This window comes from Neodiprion fabricii, chromosome 7 (genome assembly GCF_021155785.1).
Source record: "Neodiprion fabricii isolate iyNeoFabr1 chromosome 7, iyNeoFabr1.1, whole genome shotgun sequence".
Taxonomy (NCBI): Eukaryota; Metazoa; Arthropoda; class Insecta; order Hymenoptera; family Diprionidae; genus Neodiprion; species Neodiprion fabricii.
In genome coordinates this window covers 24,498,138-24,516,105 of record NC_060245.1, presented here as the reverse complement: position 1 = coordinate 24,516,105, position 17,968 = coordinate 24,498,138, and the positions used below count along the sequence as shown (strand labels likewise).

The following is a 17,968-nucleotide window of genomic DNA, read 5'->3' as shown; positions in this document are numbered from 1 at the left end:
CTTCCCTCTTACGTAAAACCCTATTAGTTTATTTTTATTTCTCATCATTAAAAAAAATTTTTTTTTGTCTCATTTCCTTTTCATAGCCCTCCTCCGACTCTTACCGCGTTGAAAAATTCATTACTCCGCACTGCACCGCGGATATGCCTACTTCCTACCTCATAACGGATCGAACAATTCCAGCTGCGGCCAGGCTCTGTTTTAATCTTTATCATTCATCCCTCGCTAGCTTGCGCGTCCGCGTCCACCTGTAACTACGTGCCTATTTCATTCTCGAGACTCTCAAACTCGTGGTTATGTACCTTAGGATGTTCCAAAGAGAATAAAAAAAATTTTCTTCAAACGCGAATCAAAGGTTTGTTGGAGTATCTCAAATAGAATGTCTCAGTTGAATATGAGCTCTTAAAATTGATATTTACAGGTGCCTATTTTATTTTTTCCATTTTTCACTTGAATAACACTTGAAAAAAAAAAACCGGAATTTCTTTGAATCTCTGCTTTTCGTAAGCAGCTTTACTTACAAACGATCCGAATACAGATTCTCACAGGAAATTTCACGCTCTAAAAAAAAGTACCGAGATAGAATTTTCCAAACTCTAACCGATCATTACCTGCAGACGTCGAATTATCTTGAATATATGATAAAATAAAATAAAATTTTTCCTTTTTTTCTTTTTTCTTTTGAACATCCTAACCTACCTACGACCTGTCGAAATACCCACGAGTAATTGCACTTTTTTTTTCCTCTCCATCCCTTCTTTGCAACAACAATACCTAATTATTCTCAAGTTCTTTCTGTGCCAAGCTTCCATTTTGACCAACATTGTCACGGATAATAATAAATCCCGTTCTACTTTATTCTATTCTTTCTCCCGATGCCCTACAATACACGAGGGTAGACTTTCGCCGGGTTTCACCGGTGGTCTTGACCCCGTAAAAATAAAGATTCGGAGAAGGTGCGACGAGGCAGCTGCATGGTAGAATCAACGAGTTGGGCCGCAGAGGGAGTGAGGGGAGTGAAAAAGTTTTTCCGATCAAGATGATTACGGGCACGCTGCTGTGACATCGGCACCGAGCTTACGGATAAAAATTGCTTGGGGGTAAAATAAAAAAAAAAAAAGGCGGAGGAGTTTGCGGCCCGCTCCTTGAGGTCACTCCGCGAGTCGATGTTTCTCTCATCTCGCTCGTCCGCCCTCGTTCCTCTCGTTCCCGGTCTATTTGCTCCAGTCTTACAGCCATCAATGCGTGTGTTTGTTCTCCGCGTTCGTTGGCCGAGCAGCTTATCAAACGAACTCTTAAGCGTATCACAGGGTATTACCCGGCTGCCTGCAAGCTCGGTGTCTGCAGCTTATGCGGCGGATGGATGCCGGAGCAGCCGGGCGACTGGGAAGTAAGTATAAAACTTTTATTCCCCAATGAGGAAATTTCAATCTGTTTACACTTTTGTTTACCGCACGAGTCCGCCGAGGCGAGGCGAGGCTGGTGTCGTTGAACTTTAAAAATTACTTCCGAGGTACGTACGGTGCACCACCCAAGTGTTGATGCGTCGGGGGGAAAACTCCACCCGCCGACCTCTGGCAACCGGACCAGCCTTGCCGATCTAATAGATATAAATGGGGGACACCGCCGGCTGGGCTGCCTCACCACGTACATATCCGGATGCCTGCTCTTTCCCACCATCTTATCACGCTTGCTGCAGCAGATGATATATTTCACCGTGCGTCTGCTTCGCACTGCAATTTCAGCGTTCTCGGCAACACGTTGTACGGGTTACATGGACGACTAACGTAAGACGACGCTTGGGAACTTTGTATTTTCAACTTTTCTCGTGCCAACCGTGAGAGAGTCAGCATTATCATGCATTCGGATAGGGTAAATCGCACTGTACGTGTAATTGATACGCGTCACCACGCTAGTTGTATTCTACAGCTATTACGTGGTGTAATTGTGCGAAGCGTATTTTAAAAAGTACTCGTGTCTTGATAAATGCTTGTGCGGTGCCGAACTTGGTCTAATAGATTGAACGTTCTTTTTACGTACGTTACAGGCACCCGGCAATCGTATACTTAGAAACGAAACAATGTAACGTGGTGTACAGCTGATTAGCCCCCGTTTGTCGTCCATCGTTATCAATACCGTGTAACCACGTTACATTGCCACGATGTAACGGTAGCATTAAAGTTATGTCACGGGTGATAGCATCTCACGAATATTATTATACGTTGTCGCAAATACGATTGCTCCAAAAACTCGAGTGAATTTACCCAAAGGTTCTCTGTATTCATTGGACTCTTGTGCGTAGATTATACTTAATGAATTAGAGTCTTTTGCCAAAAATTTGGTGAACGTATATTCAGTTGAGATCTCGATATTTTTCATTTTGTAGATTTCTTTAACAGTAATATAAATATGGAAAAACACGATGAAAGATATTCTAAAATCGGTATACACGTACTCTAGAAGGGATGTATCGCAACCCCCTAAACGGTCGATAAAATTCTGAGTGACGCTTGTGGCGACTCGGTGTAAAAGACCCCACAAACACGTTGCCGGTTATTTCGCTAACGAAACGATGCGACTGCAATGCCCTTATACATACCGGAACGCAACAAACTTGCATTATTTTTCGACGCATTCCTGCGATCCGTAACCTACGCTTAGCTGCTGATAATTTTGGAAAAGAAAGTATGAGAGATCGTCTGTCGGAAAATCGATTTTGGCGGTACATCCCGTGCATAAATTTGAGTTTCCATGCCAACGTACACATTCGCGTTACACGTACGTACATATATGCCTAGCGGTACGGATGCCGACGAAACAAATTGGTATGTATGTACAGTGCGGGTATGAGTAGTATAGATATATAGGTAATAGAGATATGTGTATAGGTATATAGGTATAGAGATATGTAAGTGCGAATAGTTGTGTACTCGGTTAAGACAGTGCGAGCAGTGACGATCAAGATTTCGACCGTTGTACATTGCTGGAAACGAATAATAAACGGCATGTGATGTAACGGAACATGGACTGATTCCCCCACCTTCACAACACAAATAACCGGTACGCGTTTGAAAAAGTATTAAAATACGTGCTATCGTTCTGTTTCCATCGCTTTCACATCGGTGAGCCAAGTATTTTTCTTTACACGTGTGTACGTATACACGTACGTATTACCCGTAAATTTTTCGAACGCTCGAAAAATACGATGCGTAGTTCTTCCGTTGACGTACCAATGTCTCGCTCGACAAATATCGTAGCTCTTCTCCGGGACAGACGCGCATCTGTAACTTATACGTATATACAATGCCTTTCGCGCAAGGAGAAATGAAATGAACAGCTTATTGCGTTGGCGAAAAGGATTATTCCTGGTAATTAAGGACTGGCAAACATCGCAAGGATTTTATTCAACCTGCGACACAAATTTAAATTCGTCGCAGATGCTTCCCGATTGCAACAGCTCCCGTAGTAGCGATGCCCGTTAAGCTAAAAATGATCGATGCATCGATTAATCGAGTCTGAAAAAGTAATCGAACGTGACTCGATTGAATCGGTAAAAATTAATCGATTAATCGGTTATTTTGTGTTTTTTTTTTAAACAGTGTACATGAAACCACAATTTCGTAAATTTCAGTGTGTGTAAGTCTTCGTAACGGAAAAGTTGTTTGATAATTTATACTTGATTATATTTAAATTATTTTGTTACGGAAAATTAAAAATCAGCTGATATTTTACTCACTATATCTCTCATTTTGTTACGTTCTTATTTGAAGAACATCTATTGTCATCTGTGTCTTTTTGATATACATAAATGTATACGTATGTACATTTCTCATGCATTAGCGATTTTAGTACACCATAAGTATATTCTTCGAAAAGAAAAAAAAACGTTAACAAAGATTGACACTCGTAAATATTCAATATCGTTGCGTTCCGTTTCATGGTTTTAACCAAGAAAATGAAAAATGTCGCAAAATCTTCATGCGAAGTTTGTCAGTTGGAAATCAATACTTTTTTCGTAATGTTATTACGAGATGGTCAAATATTGAGTATTTATCGATTTTATGCATTCTTAAGCTACCCCGATTCCTTCGAAAATACGCCAAGAGAAACCCTGAATTGTAAAGAGAACCTCAAACAATGATTTTTCGCATCACATCGTTGTGCGTCACATCGACAACCTGGCATATTCGGTCGGTTTAACTCTGCGACGAGTCGTGTTATTCGTAAGACAATTCCGTACCGCATTCTCACCAACAATAAGAAAATCTCGATTTCCCGGCATTTCTAAAAGGTAATTGTTGTTGAATCGTCGCCACCCGGTGCAAGTAATTTCGCGGTGGGTTTCGTTGGCGACGTCAGCGTAGGTACGTAACTGGTACAGAAGACCAATTCTTCGGAGCTGCGCTAAGTAAGCGATCGACTAATTTGAATTAAGTCGCTGACCATTGGACTCTCGAGGTGAAATGTCACCCAGGAAATGGGCGTCACGTGACGTTTTCCTTGTCCACGTGTCCTCGCGTCTCCACCTGGTGCTCTGAGCAAAGGTTTGTTTAAAAATTGTCAGTTGGAAGCCGGTCAGCGGGGCTGCAGTACTCGACTCTGGCGACTTGATCCTTGCGAAAATTTTGTTCGTAAAAAAACGAGGATCCGAAGATATTGTTTTCAAAATTGTGATGTACTTATTGAGCGGAGGCATCGTTGGCAAGAAATCGACAGATTCATTTTCATACAAGTTTGAAAGGTAGTAGAAGAAAGGAGTGTTGACAGTATTCGGATTCATTGGCGAAGTCGTGATCGTCCACCGTTGTGGATCTACAACGTCTTGACGAAACGGTAACGACGACGAAGATGATGCTGGGAGAAGTGAACGGTGAATTTGTTCATCCCCGGGTAGAGGAGGCCGCGAAAACACCGTTTCAATCGCACGTCAAGGCTCACAGGGTGGTAAACGGAGACAGTGAGTTTTTGCTGCTGCGGGGAGGAGCCCGGCGGTTCGTTGAAAGTTGCACAAGTGGAATTTCATTCGAATCATGATCATTCCTACGCGGGTCGATACGCTTTTCTTTTTTTCTTTTTTTTTCTCGCCGATTCAGTATTCCGATCGTCGATGCATCTCGCGGATCTTTCGATTCGGTTCGACCTTTCGAGGCATACCTTTTTCGTTGAAGTCAAATTCCTTGAAACTGGGTACACGGGGCTTCTCAAGGTGGCTGATTTAAAAAATGGGGTGAGATCTGAGAAATTTTCTATATTCAAAATGGTGGATCCAATATAAGCGAATATGGTCAATTTTTATATTTTCAGTCCGGCATATTGGTTCCGCCATCTTGAATTTTTAAATTCTATCATCGGATTTGTTTTCAGCGACCTCAAAAACCCAAGATTATCGAGTTTCACTTTTCTAGTACCTACAACCTTTCCGCAAATATCTTTATTCTGTAAAAACAGGCATTGCATTCAACACTTTGTTTATTTATAGCGTTCACTATATTCGCAGAATCATCATAATCCCTGTTAAAACATCAACATCGACATCTTAGATATCGAATTATGCAAAAAAAAAAAAAAAAAATACAACTACATCTCAAAAATTGAATACAAATATTGAATAACCGATTTAACAAAGGTATCTTCTACATGAGACGCTGTGCTGCAAAGGGTTAACGCACATTTTTTCTTCACCGTCTTTTTATTTCTATTTTTTCCTTTTTTTCCGTTGTGTTTTGTTTTTCATTTCGCCTCCGCTTCGCGGTATGTTTACCAATCCCGGCGTTGATCTTATACGCCTCGAGTTATATTCGTTCGACCAAAAATCTAATCAAACTTTTAAATTTAGTGAAATTTTTGAAACGAGTCGAACGCTTTACAACCACGAATGTAGAATGTTGCGCGTGCAGGTTACGCCCCCCCCCCCCCCCCCCCCATGGCTCGCCACCGTGTTTTTGTTGAATCGCATTTCTAGAATAATTCTACAACGAGGAAATCGAACCGCTGATTGTGAATTGTTGACGCAACAACGGTCCTCGCTCGCGGTATATTCATCGCCCATTGTTCGATAACATTAAACCAAATCGCATTATAATACCTTACGCACATGGCGCTACCCTTGAACCCACCAACATATGCCCCTCTACTTTCTTTATACCATCGTCGATGACGAGTATTCCATTTTATCGAGTCGTAAGACGTCGGCTTAGCCTTTCTACGATACAGCTACACTGTTAAAAACTTCTGTTGTAAATTTACTAAAAATGTACAGGAAGCATTATTCAGGTTCGGTATTGTGTATTTACTATACATGCATTAGGTAATTTTACTGCTAATAATTGCGCGATTAGTAATTAATAGCACTGTTTAATTAAATTACCAAAGATCAGTGCGGTAAATATCGTGATTGGATATCATTAGTAGTATACCAGTATAGTATTGTAACTTTATGGTAAATGTATACCAAAACTACAAAGTGCAAAGTCGATAAAAACCGCTTCGATACTTAATTTCGTTGACTATTTTGTGAGCACCAACGTCATTTTAACAACTTCTCAGTAGTTGTACTTGGTCAAAATACATCTTGGATCGAATAGCAGAATTACCGCATAATTTGTTCCTATCCGGGTTCGAACTCTGTTCGCTCACATTGTACAGATTACTAGTCATACGCCCCACCTGGTGATGACTTCATTTGATTCATAATACAATGGACGGTCTGCACGGGCATGACAAATAATACGCTCAATAATGGTTTACGACTGAGATATTTTCAAAATTCCTACTCACAATACAATTTTGAATGAATTCACGAACCCAATAACTAGCCAAATTCAGTCGGTTTGCAGAACGTGTGAATCAAGTTACGGTTTATTTGTCACAAATTTCGAATTTCATTAATAATTCCAAAATTTACATGGTAAATTTTTGGGCATTGCTTGCATCTGATACTGACAGGGATTTCGTATAAAATTTATACCTGCACAAGTTGAGTAAATCCAGCAGAAAATTTTGTAATTTCTAAATCTGGTTAAAAAACTTTTCAAATAAAGTGCGTTCGATATTTAGGAATTCAATTTTAAAAAGCTCGAAATCAGACTAATTGTAGAGCAAAATGAATAAAGATGCACATCGATTGCATTTGCCGCAATATATTTTTAATTTTAACAGTTCTAATCGAATTTTTTTGTACATGTGTCTGGTAATTTCAGCACCATGTTTAGTAGATTCCAAATGCCGTACAGTAAAAGTACAGTAAATATACAAATATAACAAATTTACCACAGCAATTTAATAAATTCAAAATACGTTTTTCTGTTTTTCTAAGCAGGAACAAAAATTAAGAAAACTGATTGCATATTCAATGAGAATGTTGAGTAATTTACTTTCAAATACCAAATTTTTACTCTTACTAGAATTTTGTGCAGTAAATGTGTAGCAAATTTACGAACATTTTTAACAGTGTACCATGCCTATGGTACCGAGGGGTTAATCACTCGTCCGTTTGACGTACGCCTAATTTCAAAGGGTTTTCAAAGCTTTTAAAAGATTTCAGAGATTAAAAAAGATTTACAAGAGACTTCATGGGATTTCAAAGGGGTTTTTCAAAAGAAGATATCAGAATTTCAAAAGATTTCAACAAATTTCAAAAGATTCCAAGAGATTTCACAAGATTTCCGAAAGAGTGTACACCAGATTTCACAGGTGATTAACCCCTTGTATGGTACGATCGACGATCGTCCGGTTCGCCCCTCTGCCAGGCCATTGTTAACATAGTAAAAAGGTGAAATTTCAACTTTGCAGGTCATATCGTAAACGAGAACCCTTACTCGTACCCGGTGTACGAAGACGTAATCAGACGATCGATTGACCAGCCCGAGGAATTCTGGTCGGAAATAGCCCAATACGTTGAATGGAGCAAGCCGTGGGAAAAGGTCCTCGACGACTCGAATTCACCCCACACCAAGTGGTGAGCCGATTAGCTGCGCCCTCCCGCGTAATCCTCCCCTTTCGTTTCACATTCGTTAAACACCCACGCCCGCAGGTACGTCGGCGGCGAGATAAACGCCTGCCACAACGCCGTCGACCGGCACGTCGCTGCTGGTCGCGGGGACAAAGTCGCCCTGATACACGACAGTCCGCAGACCTCGACCGTCCGCAGTGTCACCTACAGCGAACTCCTCGACAAGGTCTCTCTGCTCGCCGGGGTCCTCGCCGATCTCGGTGTCCGCAGGGGCGACAGGGTCGTCATTTACATGCCTCTCATACCCGAGACCGTCATGGCCATCTTGGCCACCGCCAGGCTCGGCGCTATACACTCCGTTGTCTTCGGTGGTAAGCTGACAGACTCTTACGATTAGTTTTGCAATGCCGAATGCGAGTCTGTTACCACTGTTGTCAGACAACTGAGCAACAATTTTCTGGAATGAATAATTGCAGGATTCGCTGCGAGGGAACTGGCAACCAGAATCGATCACGCGGAACCAAAAGTGATAATATCTGCGAGCTGTGGGTTGGAACCGAACAAACTTATAAAGTAGGTGCTTCTTTACGGCAATACTTGAGTCGCTGATATCGTGCAGTGTTCGAACATGGTGTCCGGTGGTCTTGGAAGTGTCCTTGAATTTATCACGGATTTTTTACTGGACACCATGTTGAATTGTGTACGGATACAGGTTGCACATATTTCTGTTTTGATATGCACACGTGGCGAATTGGATAACAGATACACCGGCATACTGAGCGAAGCCATGGACCTGGTTACCGTGGAGAAACCCAAGAGTATCATTTACCAGAGACGTAACGTTTGGGAGTCCCCCTTGTCCCGCGAGGATATAGACTGGGATTTGGCGCTAAAAAACAGTAAACCTCATCCGTGCGTTTCCGTCGAAGCCAACGAGACACTCTACGTATTGTATACCTCCGGAACCACGGGTAAGGAAAACTACTAACAATGCTAGAAAGCACGGCGCGTGCCGATTTCGGTAACGTATTCGTAACAAAGCAGTTAAGTTAAGTCCGTCAATTTTTACGCGTAGACAAACCGAAGGGAATTCAAAGACCCATAGGTGGTCACATTGCGTCACTTGTTTGGACCATGAAAGCCATTTATGGAACTGACGAGAATTCGGTGTGGTGGGCAGCCTCGGACATGGGCTGGGTCGTTGGCCATTCTTACATATGTTACGGTCCTCTTTTGGCCGGCATAACCAGCGTCATGTACGAAGGAAAGCCGGACAGGACACCGGACGCCAGCCAATACTTCAGGTTCGCAATGAATTTAAAACCAAACACAGTATTGATAATTCTATGACCCACGATGAAACAATGCGTCATTTCAGAATAATCGAGGAGCACCGGGTCAATGCCTTGTTCACCGTGCCAACCGCCTTTCGGGTCTTGAGGAGAGTTGATCCCGACGCATCCCTGGGAAAGAAATATTCTACCAAATCGTAAGTGTCGGCATGTCTCTCTTCGTACCTCTTTGATTTTATTAAATTTCAATTTCAACCGACCGTTCCAGGCTCAAGACAATATTTATAGCGGGTGAGCATTGCGACCTCGAGACGAAAACGTGGGCGGAAAACGTCTTCAAAGTTCCTATATTTAATCACTGGTGGCAAACTGAGACCGGGCACGCGATTACCGCCCCCTGTCTAGGCTTAGGTCACAATCGAGATCTGCCTCCGTATACGGCAGGGATGCCGTTTGCCGGTTACAATGGTACATTGATTTTTAATGATTTTTAAATGATTTTGGTTACAATGGTGCATTGATTTTTAATGGTCTGTAAATGACATTGGTTACAATGGTACATTGATTTTTACTGATTTTTAAATGATTTTGGTCCGTCGGTTATATTGTATGCTTAATTATATTAATTCTTGATCCCAGTTAAAGTTTTGCGGGAAGACGGAAGCCTCGCCGTTCCAAACGAGCTTGGAAGAATTGTGATCAAGTTGCCTTTGCCACCTGGTACGATGTCGAATTTATATTTGGCCCCGGAACGGTTCAGGCAAACTTATTTCTCAAAGTATCCGGTGAGTCGAGAGGTTTTCTCGTCGTTAACAATAAGCTGAAAATATTCTTCTTGTACCCTTCTCACTTAATTGTTACTTTCGTAACTTTATATGTTTGACAAATCGTCAGGGGTTTTACGACACGATGGATGCCGGGTATATCGATGAGTTTGGATTCGTTTACGTAACGGCGCGTGACGATGACGTTATAAACGTGGCAGGGCATAGATTGTCCACCTTTGCCTTGGAGGACGTTGTTCTTGGGCATCCGGACGTCGTTGATGCGGCCGTCGTCGGGGTTCCAGAGTCCACCAAAGGCGAGATACCTCTGTGCTTGTACGTTCTAAGAGGAGGTAAGTATTCGTAGTAACGGAACACCTGATAGCATACTGTCCAACAATTATCGTGGAATTGTGCAGGCGTTTAAACTTTTAAAACTTTTTACTTTTATTTCTCTTCGCACGAAGACGATGTGAAGAACGAGGAAAAAGTTAACCTGGAACTAATAGCACGAGTTCGCAAACTTATCGGACCGATCGCTGCCTTCAAACTTGCTGCATCCGTCGAAGCACTGCCGAAGACGAGATCAGGGAAAACTTGCCGAAAATCTATAGCTGATTTGGCGAGGTCGATGCGGATCCAGGTACAAAAGATCATTTACACTGCAAAATGCCCGTATCGATTATATTTATTTTTTTTTTTTCATTTTTTTTTCACCCCTAATACAGATTCCAAGCACGATCGAGGACCCGACGGCCTATACAGGAATCATAATGGCACTTCAAAAACTTGGATACGCAAAAAACGCACCCGATCCAGAGTTATAGAGGCGTGAAATACAGAGTGTATCTCGTTAATCAAGTAAATCAAAATCACTTACTTACCTCGTGATGAAACATGTTGACGATTGTAGATCAATCGAATCAAATTTAAGAAAAATAAAATCATACAAAGAAAAGGAGTAAAAAAGAATTGAAACTCTATCGGGACAGGATAAATTAGATGTGTTGACTGGTGTTTTGATAAATTTTTATCCGAAGACAAAACTACTGAACGTTTGTCTTGAAACCTTTTTCTTTCCATATATTTTCATTCAATATTACACAGTCTTCAATATCGTTCATCATGTAAGAATCGAAGATTTTCTCATCTCACTTTTTCTGCTTCTTTCTCCTACCCCTTTTTCCGCCCGAAATTTCCGAGCCCGTCGGTTTTTCTTCCGTCTTACGTTTGGGCACGATATTCGATTTCGGAACCATTTCCGGATCGGATTTCGTCGGAATACTGAATCCGGGGATCTGCAAACGAGTTCAATAACATCAAAGTATGAACTATAAAGTGCGGAAATGAACACGTGTCTGGATATATAAACATAGTAACAAGCTGACTAGGAAATCTCTTACAACTGGCTTCACAAGCTTGAACACAAGCTTCTCGTGCTGAACGTTTGACCGGTCAAGACTCAGCTGGACCACGACTGGATCGAAGGAATGGAAAACAATGTGTTCGAATTTCTGGCTCTGGTCTTCCTCGTCATAAATGAAATTTACAGGTGAAACTTCGCCTTTTTTACTAAGATATAAAGTTCCCTCCAGTCCGTATTTCGGTATGAGAATCTGAAGGGCGTTTTTCCTTACAAATAACACGTAACCCTCCTCGTTCTGTACTTTCTCTCTGAAAAACAACTAATCCAACAAAGAAGAAAAATTATTCAATCAAATCACATTATTTGTACAATTATTTCGCCAATTGACTCACGTGCGTATTCAGGGCGACTGAGGCTCTGCCGGCGTACTGGGCCATTCTGTTTCTGTAGTTCAAGTTGTAACACAGCTCGTGGTTCTTCTTCTTGTCAAGTAAGTTGGGATAGGTCGCATCGGCACCTATGCAGACGGCGAGGAGACGGTGAACCATGATATCTGCGTACCTGGAGTGCCGAAAATCCAGATATTCGGATATTACGGGTGAACGATTGATTCAAATGCCATGTTTCGGAGGCGAGGAGATTTCCAAGCTATTGGAATTTGTTCAACTGACTATGAGCAGCGGTATATTGATTCGAAAAAAGTCAACGCCCCGGTACAAACAGAATACAATAAATAAAATGCGGGGTTTCGCTTCTCCGGATTTTTATTTGCATTCACCTTCTTATTGGCGATGTGAAATGCGTGTAAATCGGACACGCAAGACCATAATGAAAGTATTCTTCAGGCTGCAACATTCCGCTGGTGAAATAAACAGCCTGCATCATGCATCGAGTCGCCAGTATCCTGAGCATCGTATTGAAATACGGGTTATCCTCGGTGTGAGCCTCGTTCAAAGAAGTTGCGAGCTCCTTGCCGGACGCAGTATTTATGACGAAGCCCTAAAAAATTCAGTAAAATGGATCGGAAAATCAAAAATTAAAAACGGCAAGATAACCCCGATTTTTTTTTTCTTTTTTTTTCCACAACGAACCCGGTTCCTTCCAGCCTTCACGAGTGGATCAAAGTTTGCCTGAGGCGGCTCCGGATGTCGTCTGAGCATTGAGCACTCCGGAAAATCTTGAACAATTTTTTTTGCCACAGAAGTATTGGCAAGCAACATAAATTCTTCGACCATCGAGTTAGTCTCCCTAAGCTTCTTCGCCTGAACGTCTATGGGGTCGTGGGTCTCGCTGTCTACCTCAAACCGGATTTCCGGTGAGGCCAAAACCAACGCTCTGCAATGATAATTTCCGTATTATTTGGATATCAATGATTTTATGAAATAAAAAAAATTATGCGAGTTATGAGTAAAATTTACCCGTTCTCAAAACGTTTCGCCTTCAATTTTTTAGCCAAACTATTCAGGCCCCTCAGCGACTTGGCAATGGAATCTTGCTGCGTTTCGTCGTCAATCTTGAGCTGAGCCTCCTCGTAAGTCATGGCTTGTCGAGATCGGATAATACTCTTGTGAAATTTCGTGTCTATTATATTAGCCTTTTCGTCCATTTCCCATACGCACGAAAACGCGAATCTCTCCTCGTTACCACGAAGAGAGCAAAGATTCGAGCTGAGTAGTTCTGCGGGAGATAAGAGGGAGGTAATAAAATCAATAACGGCAGAGAATTAACGAACAAAGGAAGCGTGTTGCAAACGATTGCGCAATCCCCTTACCCGGAACCATGTCGATCCTCTTGTCGACGAGGTAGACGGTGGTGCCACGTGACGCGGCTTCCTTGTCCAGCGCGGTTCCAGGACGAATGAAGTGAGAAACGTCCGCGATGTGGACCCCGACCTCGAGGTTCCCATTTTCCAATTCCCGACAATGCAGGGCATCGTCGATGTCCGTACAACCCGGTGGGTCGACCGAGCAAACGTCTATGTGCCGCAGATCGACGCGTTGGGTAACGTCCTGAGGGACAAAAATCGGAGAACGAGGCGTCAGTCGAGTTGCTAATTGTCAGTAGGCTTTGGACCAACATTTGACACGCTTCCCGCTCTCTTGTTTTGCCAGTAATGGCAAAATTCTTACTCACGCCAAAGTATTGAACTAAAAATTATCATTCCTAGCTCAGTAATTCAGGCAATAGACGACGGCCGCACAGTTTCACAGCATACAAAATGGACTGTTAATTCAAGATTGGGAACGCCGTTACATTTCGCGAGATATGGAGCAACTCTATAACGATCCCAATGAAACACACGCATTCTCAATATTTCTGGGAGTTTATAAGGTCAATCCCGGTTCCTAGGTAAAAATAAATGCACCTGTCGCTAAATAGACCCGAATCGTAATAAGCGTGGGATTGGATTCCAGAAATAAAATGAATGTCACTATGGACGATCAATCGAATGGCGAAAGTCGGTCCAGCCTCGACGTGGACCGCAATGTTTCACTGACAGACGTCTTTCCCTTCTGCAATCAATTGGACAAATTTATCAAGTACATTTTGAGCGTCAGAGATCTGAATTTTCTTACTTACGAATACCCCAAGTGAGCGTTAATTATATATCATCGTCGCATATTTTTATTTTTATTCTCATACGAGCCGTTCTTTATTCAGCTCTTATACATCGTTTCAGCATTCTAAGAAATCGGTTGGAGAGCAGCGTGAGCGAGCTGCAAAGCATACTTGCGGAAGTTAAAGAGGCTGTGGCTAACGTGGAAAAGCTAAAGGCGCAAAGAAAATCGGTTAGGAAAGAAGAAATCACAGTGAAGAAGATCTTGAAAAGATTGCGGGATGACGGTTAGTTGAAATATAACCGAGAGAAAGTAAAAACTCCGTTATGCTCCAATCGGTTGATATATTGATGCGACATAATCAAAGACTTTTGAAATAATTGAATCTGGTACAGAGATACGGGAAATGGAATGTACCATAGCGCTGTACGATAAGCCGATGTTTTCGCGTTGGGAAAGTGTGAAGAATAGCCAGAAACCAGAAATATTGGAGGGAATACTGACGGACGTAAAAGTAAACGAAAGAAATTTCCGCCACCTCTATAATGAGCATGTGAATCGGGGGGAACATGAGGGTCTAAAAAAACGTTCCCTTTGTCACCAGAATAAACAGCACGCGTTGGAGAACCTGAGCGTCCTGGTAACGCGAAAACTTAACCAGACGCAAGCTTTTCACCCCCTGAGTGGTGTTAACGAGGCTGATAAACGTCCAAAAGAGAAGACAATTATTCCACTTCCATTTCCCTCCTTCTGCGCGCCGCCGCTACCCCCATCGAGGCCTCCACCTCCGCCTCCGCCGCTGCCACCACCGCTTTCCGCACCGGGTAATGTGGCACCATTCGTGGCGCCACACCTGCCGAAGAGATCGCACGCGCAACGTTTGTCGATCCAAAGACGTCGCCGGTAAGAATCCAGACGATTTTGACCACGAGGTTGATGGTAAGATTTGAAATTCAATAGACTCGAGAGGCGGGATGAGAACCTGGAGAGAAGATGCGTCGTTGCCGGGAACGTTGAGGACCTGTCCTTGGTACCCCTGACCATCGGCGAACTACCGAGGTGCACTTTGGTTTCCAATTTATACCCGGCGACTCTGTTGAGAGCCGCGAGCAGTTCGGATCACGACATTTTATCTCCAATTAGCGGGCCGAGCACTGCCGCTAGAAACGAAGTACACGAAGTTACTCTGCTGAATAATAACGTGGACAACAACGGAGCTGGCGGGCTGAGCTTCGAGTTCCATAACGAAATGCGAACGGTTTTGCAAGTTCGTTTATTACGAATTAGATTTTGGAATTATTCCTCCGTCACGTGAACTGGAATTTAAGGGGCTCCGGTAGACCCTGGAATCCGCCGACGTTTCATTTCTGTTCGCAGGCTCTTTTTGGAGAACTTCGATCAGCCGCAACCCTTCCTACCTCCGATAGTACCTTAGGCAACGCTGAGGATGCCGAGAACGCGTCGGACGACATGCGAGAAATTGAATTATACATCCTGAGAAAAAATCAATGACAAGCGGTGTTTCCGTGAATTCTTGGAACTTGGTGAAAATGGAATGAGAGTAGAGAAAATAAATGGAAGAAGATATAATGGAGAAAGGACTCACGCTTGCCTGTCGTTTAAATAAAATAAAAAATCAGTACTCACCGCCTCGGTTATCAGCCAGGGTAATTTTGGAAGAAAACTGAGGACCGCGTCTGAGAATCTGTTGTGAGGAATGTCGTGCTCAAGGAGGAGGACTTCGTTCTCTGTTTCTTTATCACCAATGTTACCAAGTGCTCTGACAAAGTGGCCCAAAGGGTATCTAGAGTTGCGGGGCCAAGAGTCTATCGCGACTATAATCCGCTGCTTGCTCAGATTCTCAGATTGACGAGTTTCGATCCTTACTCGCGGTATTTTTCGCTCTGCCGGAACGAACATGTGCCTCACGTTCTGCAAAAATCAAACATTGGAATATTTTTACTCTGGTACGGAAAAAATATTAAAATTTGAATGCCGGACTCAGCATTGATAATTTGTGCAAGATGTAGCAGATTTATACTGTATTTACACATATGTGGCAAGATAAAATCAATTGCAATCATTTAACTAGCAGCAAACTCACCCCTTTCACAAGACTGGGCTGCAGAATACCGCAGTATTGTCGCCATTTCCGTCTAATTATGCCTACCACAACCCCGGTAGGCGTTCTCTGAATGTTTTTCGGAACTTTTATAGCCTTCAACTCGGTTTCATCTTCCAGCAAATCACTAGGATCTTCTTCTTCGTCTTGAATAACTAAATCCGAGGGTACACTCCACTGATCTTCGGGCAGTAGCTCGATAGCGACGATATCCCCGTCGACTGCTCTATTCAGTGCGAGTTTTCCTTGCAACAATATCTGTGATCAAAGACGAAGGCCATTGCTTGAAATTTAGAAGATATCACTTGTAAACAGACAAATCACAGTCCAAGTACTTTAAAACAAAGCTCACAAATTTTTCGTATCCTTCGACATTCACACTTCCTTCCAAAAAATTCTCCCTTGAAGCAAGGAACGTTCCTTGTAGCAATTTCCTGCTCTTTATACCGTCGTGAATTTGAGCAGGCGTCAAGTGTGGTGGAAACAGCGGTGTCTTGCTTTCTCCTTCGAGAACATAGTTCCGCTTACACAGCTTGTCTTGTAAGAACCCAGCGTCAATTAACGATGCAACATAATCTTGCACTGAAGGAATAATTTCCAGTTTTTATTCGATGGGAATTCTAATGACCTTATTATACTTAATTCTAACGATGACTTCAATAGTGCAAGTATACTTACTCGACGCAGCGTTGATGCCTTCACCGCTCGCTTTATCTCGATTCGCGGCATCGTCTGTAAGCAAAACAACGTCAACCTTTTGCTTCTCTTTACGAGCACCTTTGCTCGCATTCACGTGATCCTGGTACCAAGCTGCAGCGACTCTGATAGCTCTATCATTGCGATCATTTACGTTCTCACGTGGTTCTCGTTCAATATAGGTATCCCTGAAATATTTGGGAGAAAAAGTGAAACAACTTTGCTGTGGCATATTTTTTTTTTTGTTAGAGAGTCGAAGATTCTCACTTATGATGCTCATTAACGAAGACGTAAAACTTTCGCTTAGGATCGCCAATAATGTCTCTCAGTTTTTTGTACACATTGGAACTTCTGTGCCGTACCTCTTCAAGCACAGTTTGCAAAATTATGACGTTGCACAGAGCATCTTCTTCGAGAACATCAATCTAAAAAAATAAAAAAACCCACTGAGATTTTGCTACTTGTTCAATTGCTTGAAAGTTCTTTAAAGACCAATACTCAAAACTCGATTACCTGGTCGAGAACTACGTTGGTATCCAGAACAAGATAGTGTCCCTGAGGGTATAACGAACTTTTCGACTCAGGGTCTTCATCAAGGACTAAATCCTTGCTTTTGTGTTTACATATTGAGCACAGATTTGACCCACACCATATATCATCCCTGAGGTAGTGCTCTCTGACAATCTGTGTAAAAAGTGCAATTAGATAACATAACCACAAGAATTCGTAATCACAATATTGTGTGATGACACCGCCTACCGTTTACTACGGATTAAACAAACCTTGAGAATATTTCCCCTCTTTGTTTTTCTGAAAAATGTTTTCGTAGTCAACATTTTGAAAATAAGTTAAAACTCTTGCTTCGCTTAACGTGAGCGTCAGCCGACGACTCATATGTCACATAACCTCTCTGACCACAACGAAGACGGAATAAGCACGAGGCGGGTATAGCTCTCCGTATATTCACAATTATCTTTTCGGATAAATTTAAACCCAGATAAAAATGCGTGAGGAAGAAAATTGAAAATGAATACGAAATTTTCAAGTTTCTCGCTTATCATTGACGCCATAAGAGATTTATTATCATTTTATTGTGTAGCGTAAGCTGTAAGGTGGTCAGAATAAATGATTCAGCACACAGAGTGGTTTTCATTCATCTTTTACGTTCATTGGGATTTATTTTCTGATCGACGAAGCTCACTCAGCTGCTTTGTTTTGA

General features: G+C 42.3%; 3 protein-coding genes across 9 annotated transcripts; 2 read left to right on the top strand and 1 right to left on the bottom strand.

Annotated features, from left to right (window-relative positions):
* Positions 1–1,344: 1,344 nt before the first annotated feature.
* LOC124186864 (acyl-CoA synthetase short-chain family member 3, mitochondrial) lies at positions 1,345–11,727 on the top strand. 5 transcript variants are annotated; one of them, XM_046578930.1, is made up of 12 exons: positions 1,345–1,390; positions 7,792–7,957; positions 8,033–8,322; positions 8,428–8,524; positions 8,714–8,922; positions 9,027–9,255; positions 9,330–9,440; positions 9,512–9,711; positions 9,883–10,028; positions 10,138–10,360; positions 10,475–10,650; positions 10,736–11,727. In XM_046578930.1, the coding sequence occupies exons 1-12, from the start codon at positions 1,351–1,353 to the stop codon at positions 10,832–10,834; spliced, it is 1,986 nt and encodes a 661-aa protein (XP_046434886.1). In that variant the 5' UTR covers positions 1,345–1,350; the 3' UTR covers positions 10,835–11,727. The 5 variants fall into 5 exon arrangements, with proteins under 5 accessions (XP_046434886.1, XP_046434885.1, XP_046434887.1 ...); XM_046578929.1 differs by lacking the exon at positions 1,345–1,390 and adding an exon at positions 4,570–4,957; XM_046578931.1 differs by lacking the exon at positions 1,345–1,390 and adding an exon at positions 6,192–6,273.
* Positions 11,064–17,966, bottom strand: LOC124186861 (exosome complex exonuclease RRP44). The gene is made up of 14 exons (XM_046578922.1): positions 17,532–17,966; positions 17,263–17,433; positions 17,017–17,174; positions 16,732–16,937; positions 16,406–16,635; positions 16,036–16,311; positions 15,579–15,863; positions 13,145–13,382; positions 12,792–13,050; positions 12,465–12,708; positions 12,152–12,372; positions 11,766–11,934; positions 11,411–11,692; positions 11,064–11,305 (listed from the first exon to the last, which is right to left on the bottom strand). The coding sequence occupies exons 1-14, from the start codon at positions 17,583–17,585 to the stop codon at positions 11,159–11,161; spliced, it is 2,940 nt and encodes a 979-aa protein (XP_046434878.1). The 5' UTR covers positions 17,586–17,966; the 3' UTR covers positions 11,064–11,158.
* LOC124186865 (arp2/3 complex-activating protein rickA-like) lies at positions 13,377–15,584 on the top strand. Of its 3 annotated transcripts, XM_046578936.1 has the most exons (7): positions 13,377–13,722; positions 13,788–13,964; positions 14,054–14,217; positions 14,327–14,445; positions 14,536–14,834; positions 14,892–15,198; positions 15,309–15,584. In XM_046578936.1, exons 1-7 carry the CDS (start codon positions 13,664–13,666, stop codon positions 15,441–15,443), a joined length of 1,260 nt encoding a protein of 419 aa, XP_046434892.1. In that variant the 5' UTR covers positions 13,377–13,663; the 3' UTR covers positions 15,444–15,584. The 3 variants fall into 3 exon arrangements, with proteins under 3 accessions (XP_046434892.1, XP_046434891.1, XP_046434890.1); XM_046578935.1 differs by having other exon boundaries at positions 13,377–13,704; positions 14,327–14,834; XM_046578934.1 differs by having other exon boundaries at positions 14,327–14,834.
* Positions 17,967–17,968: the final 2 nt, after the last annotated feature.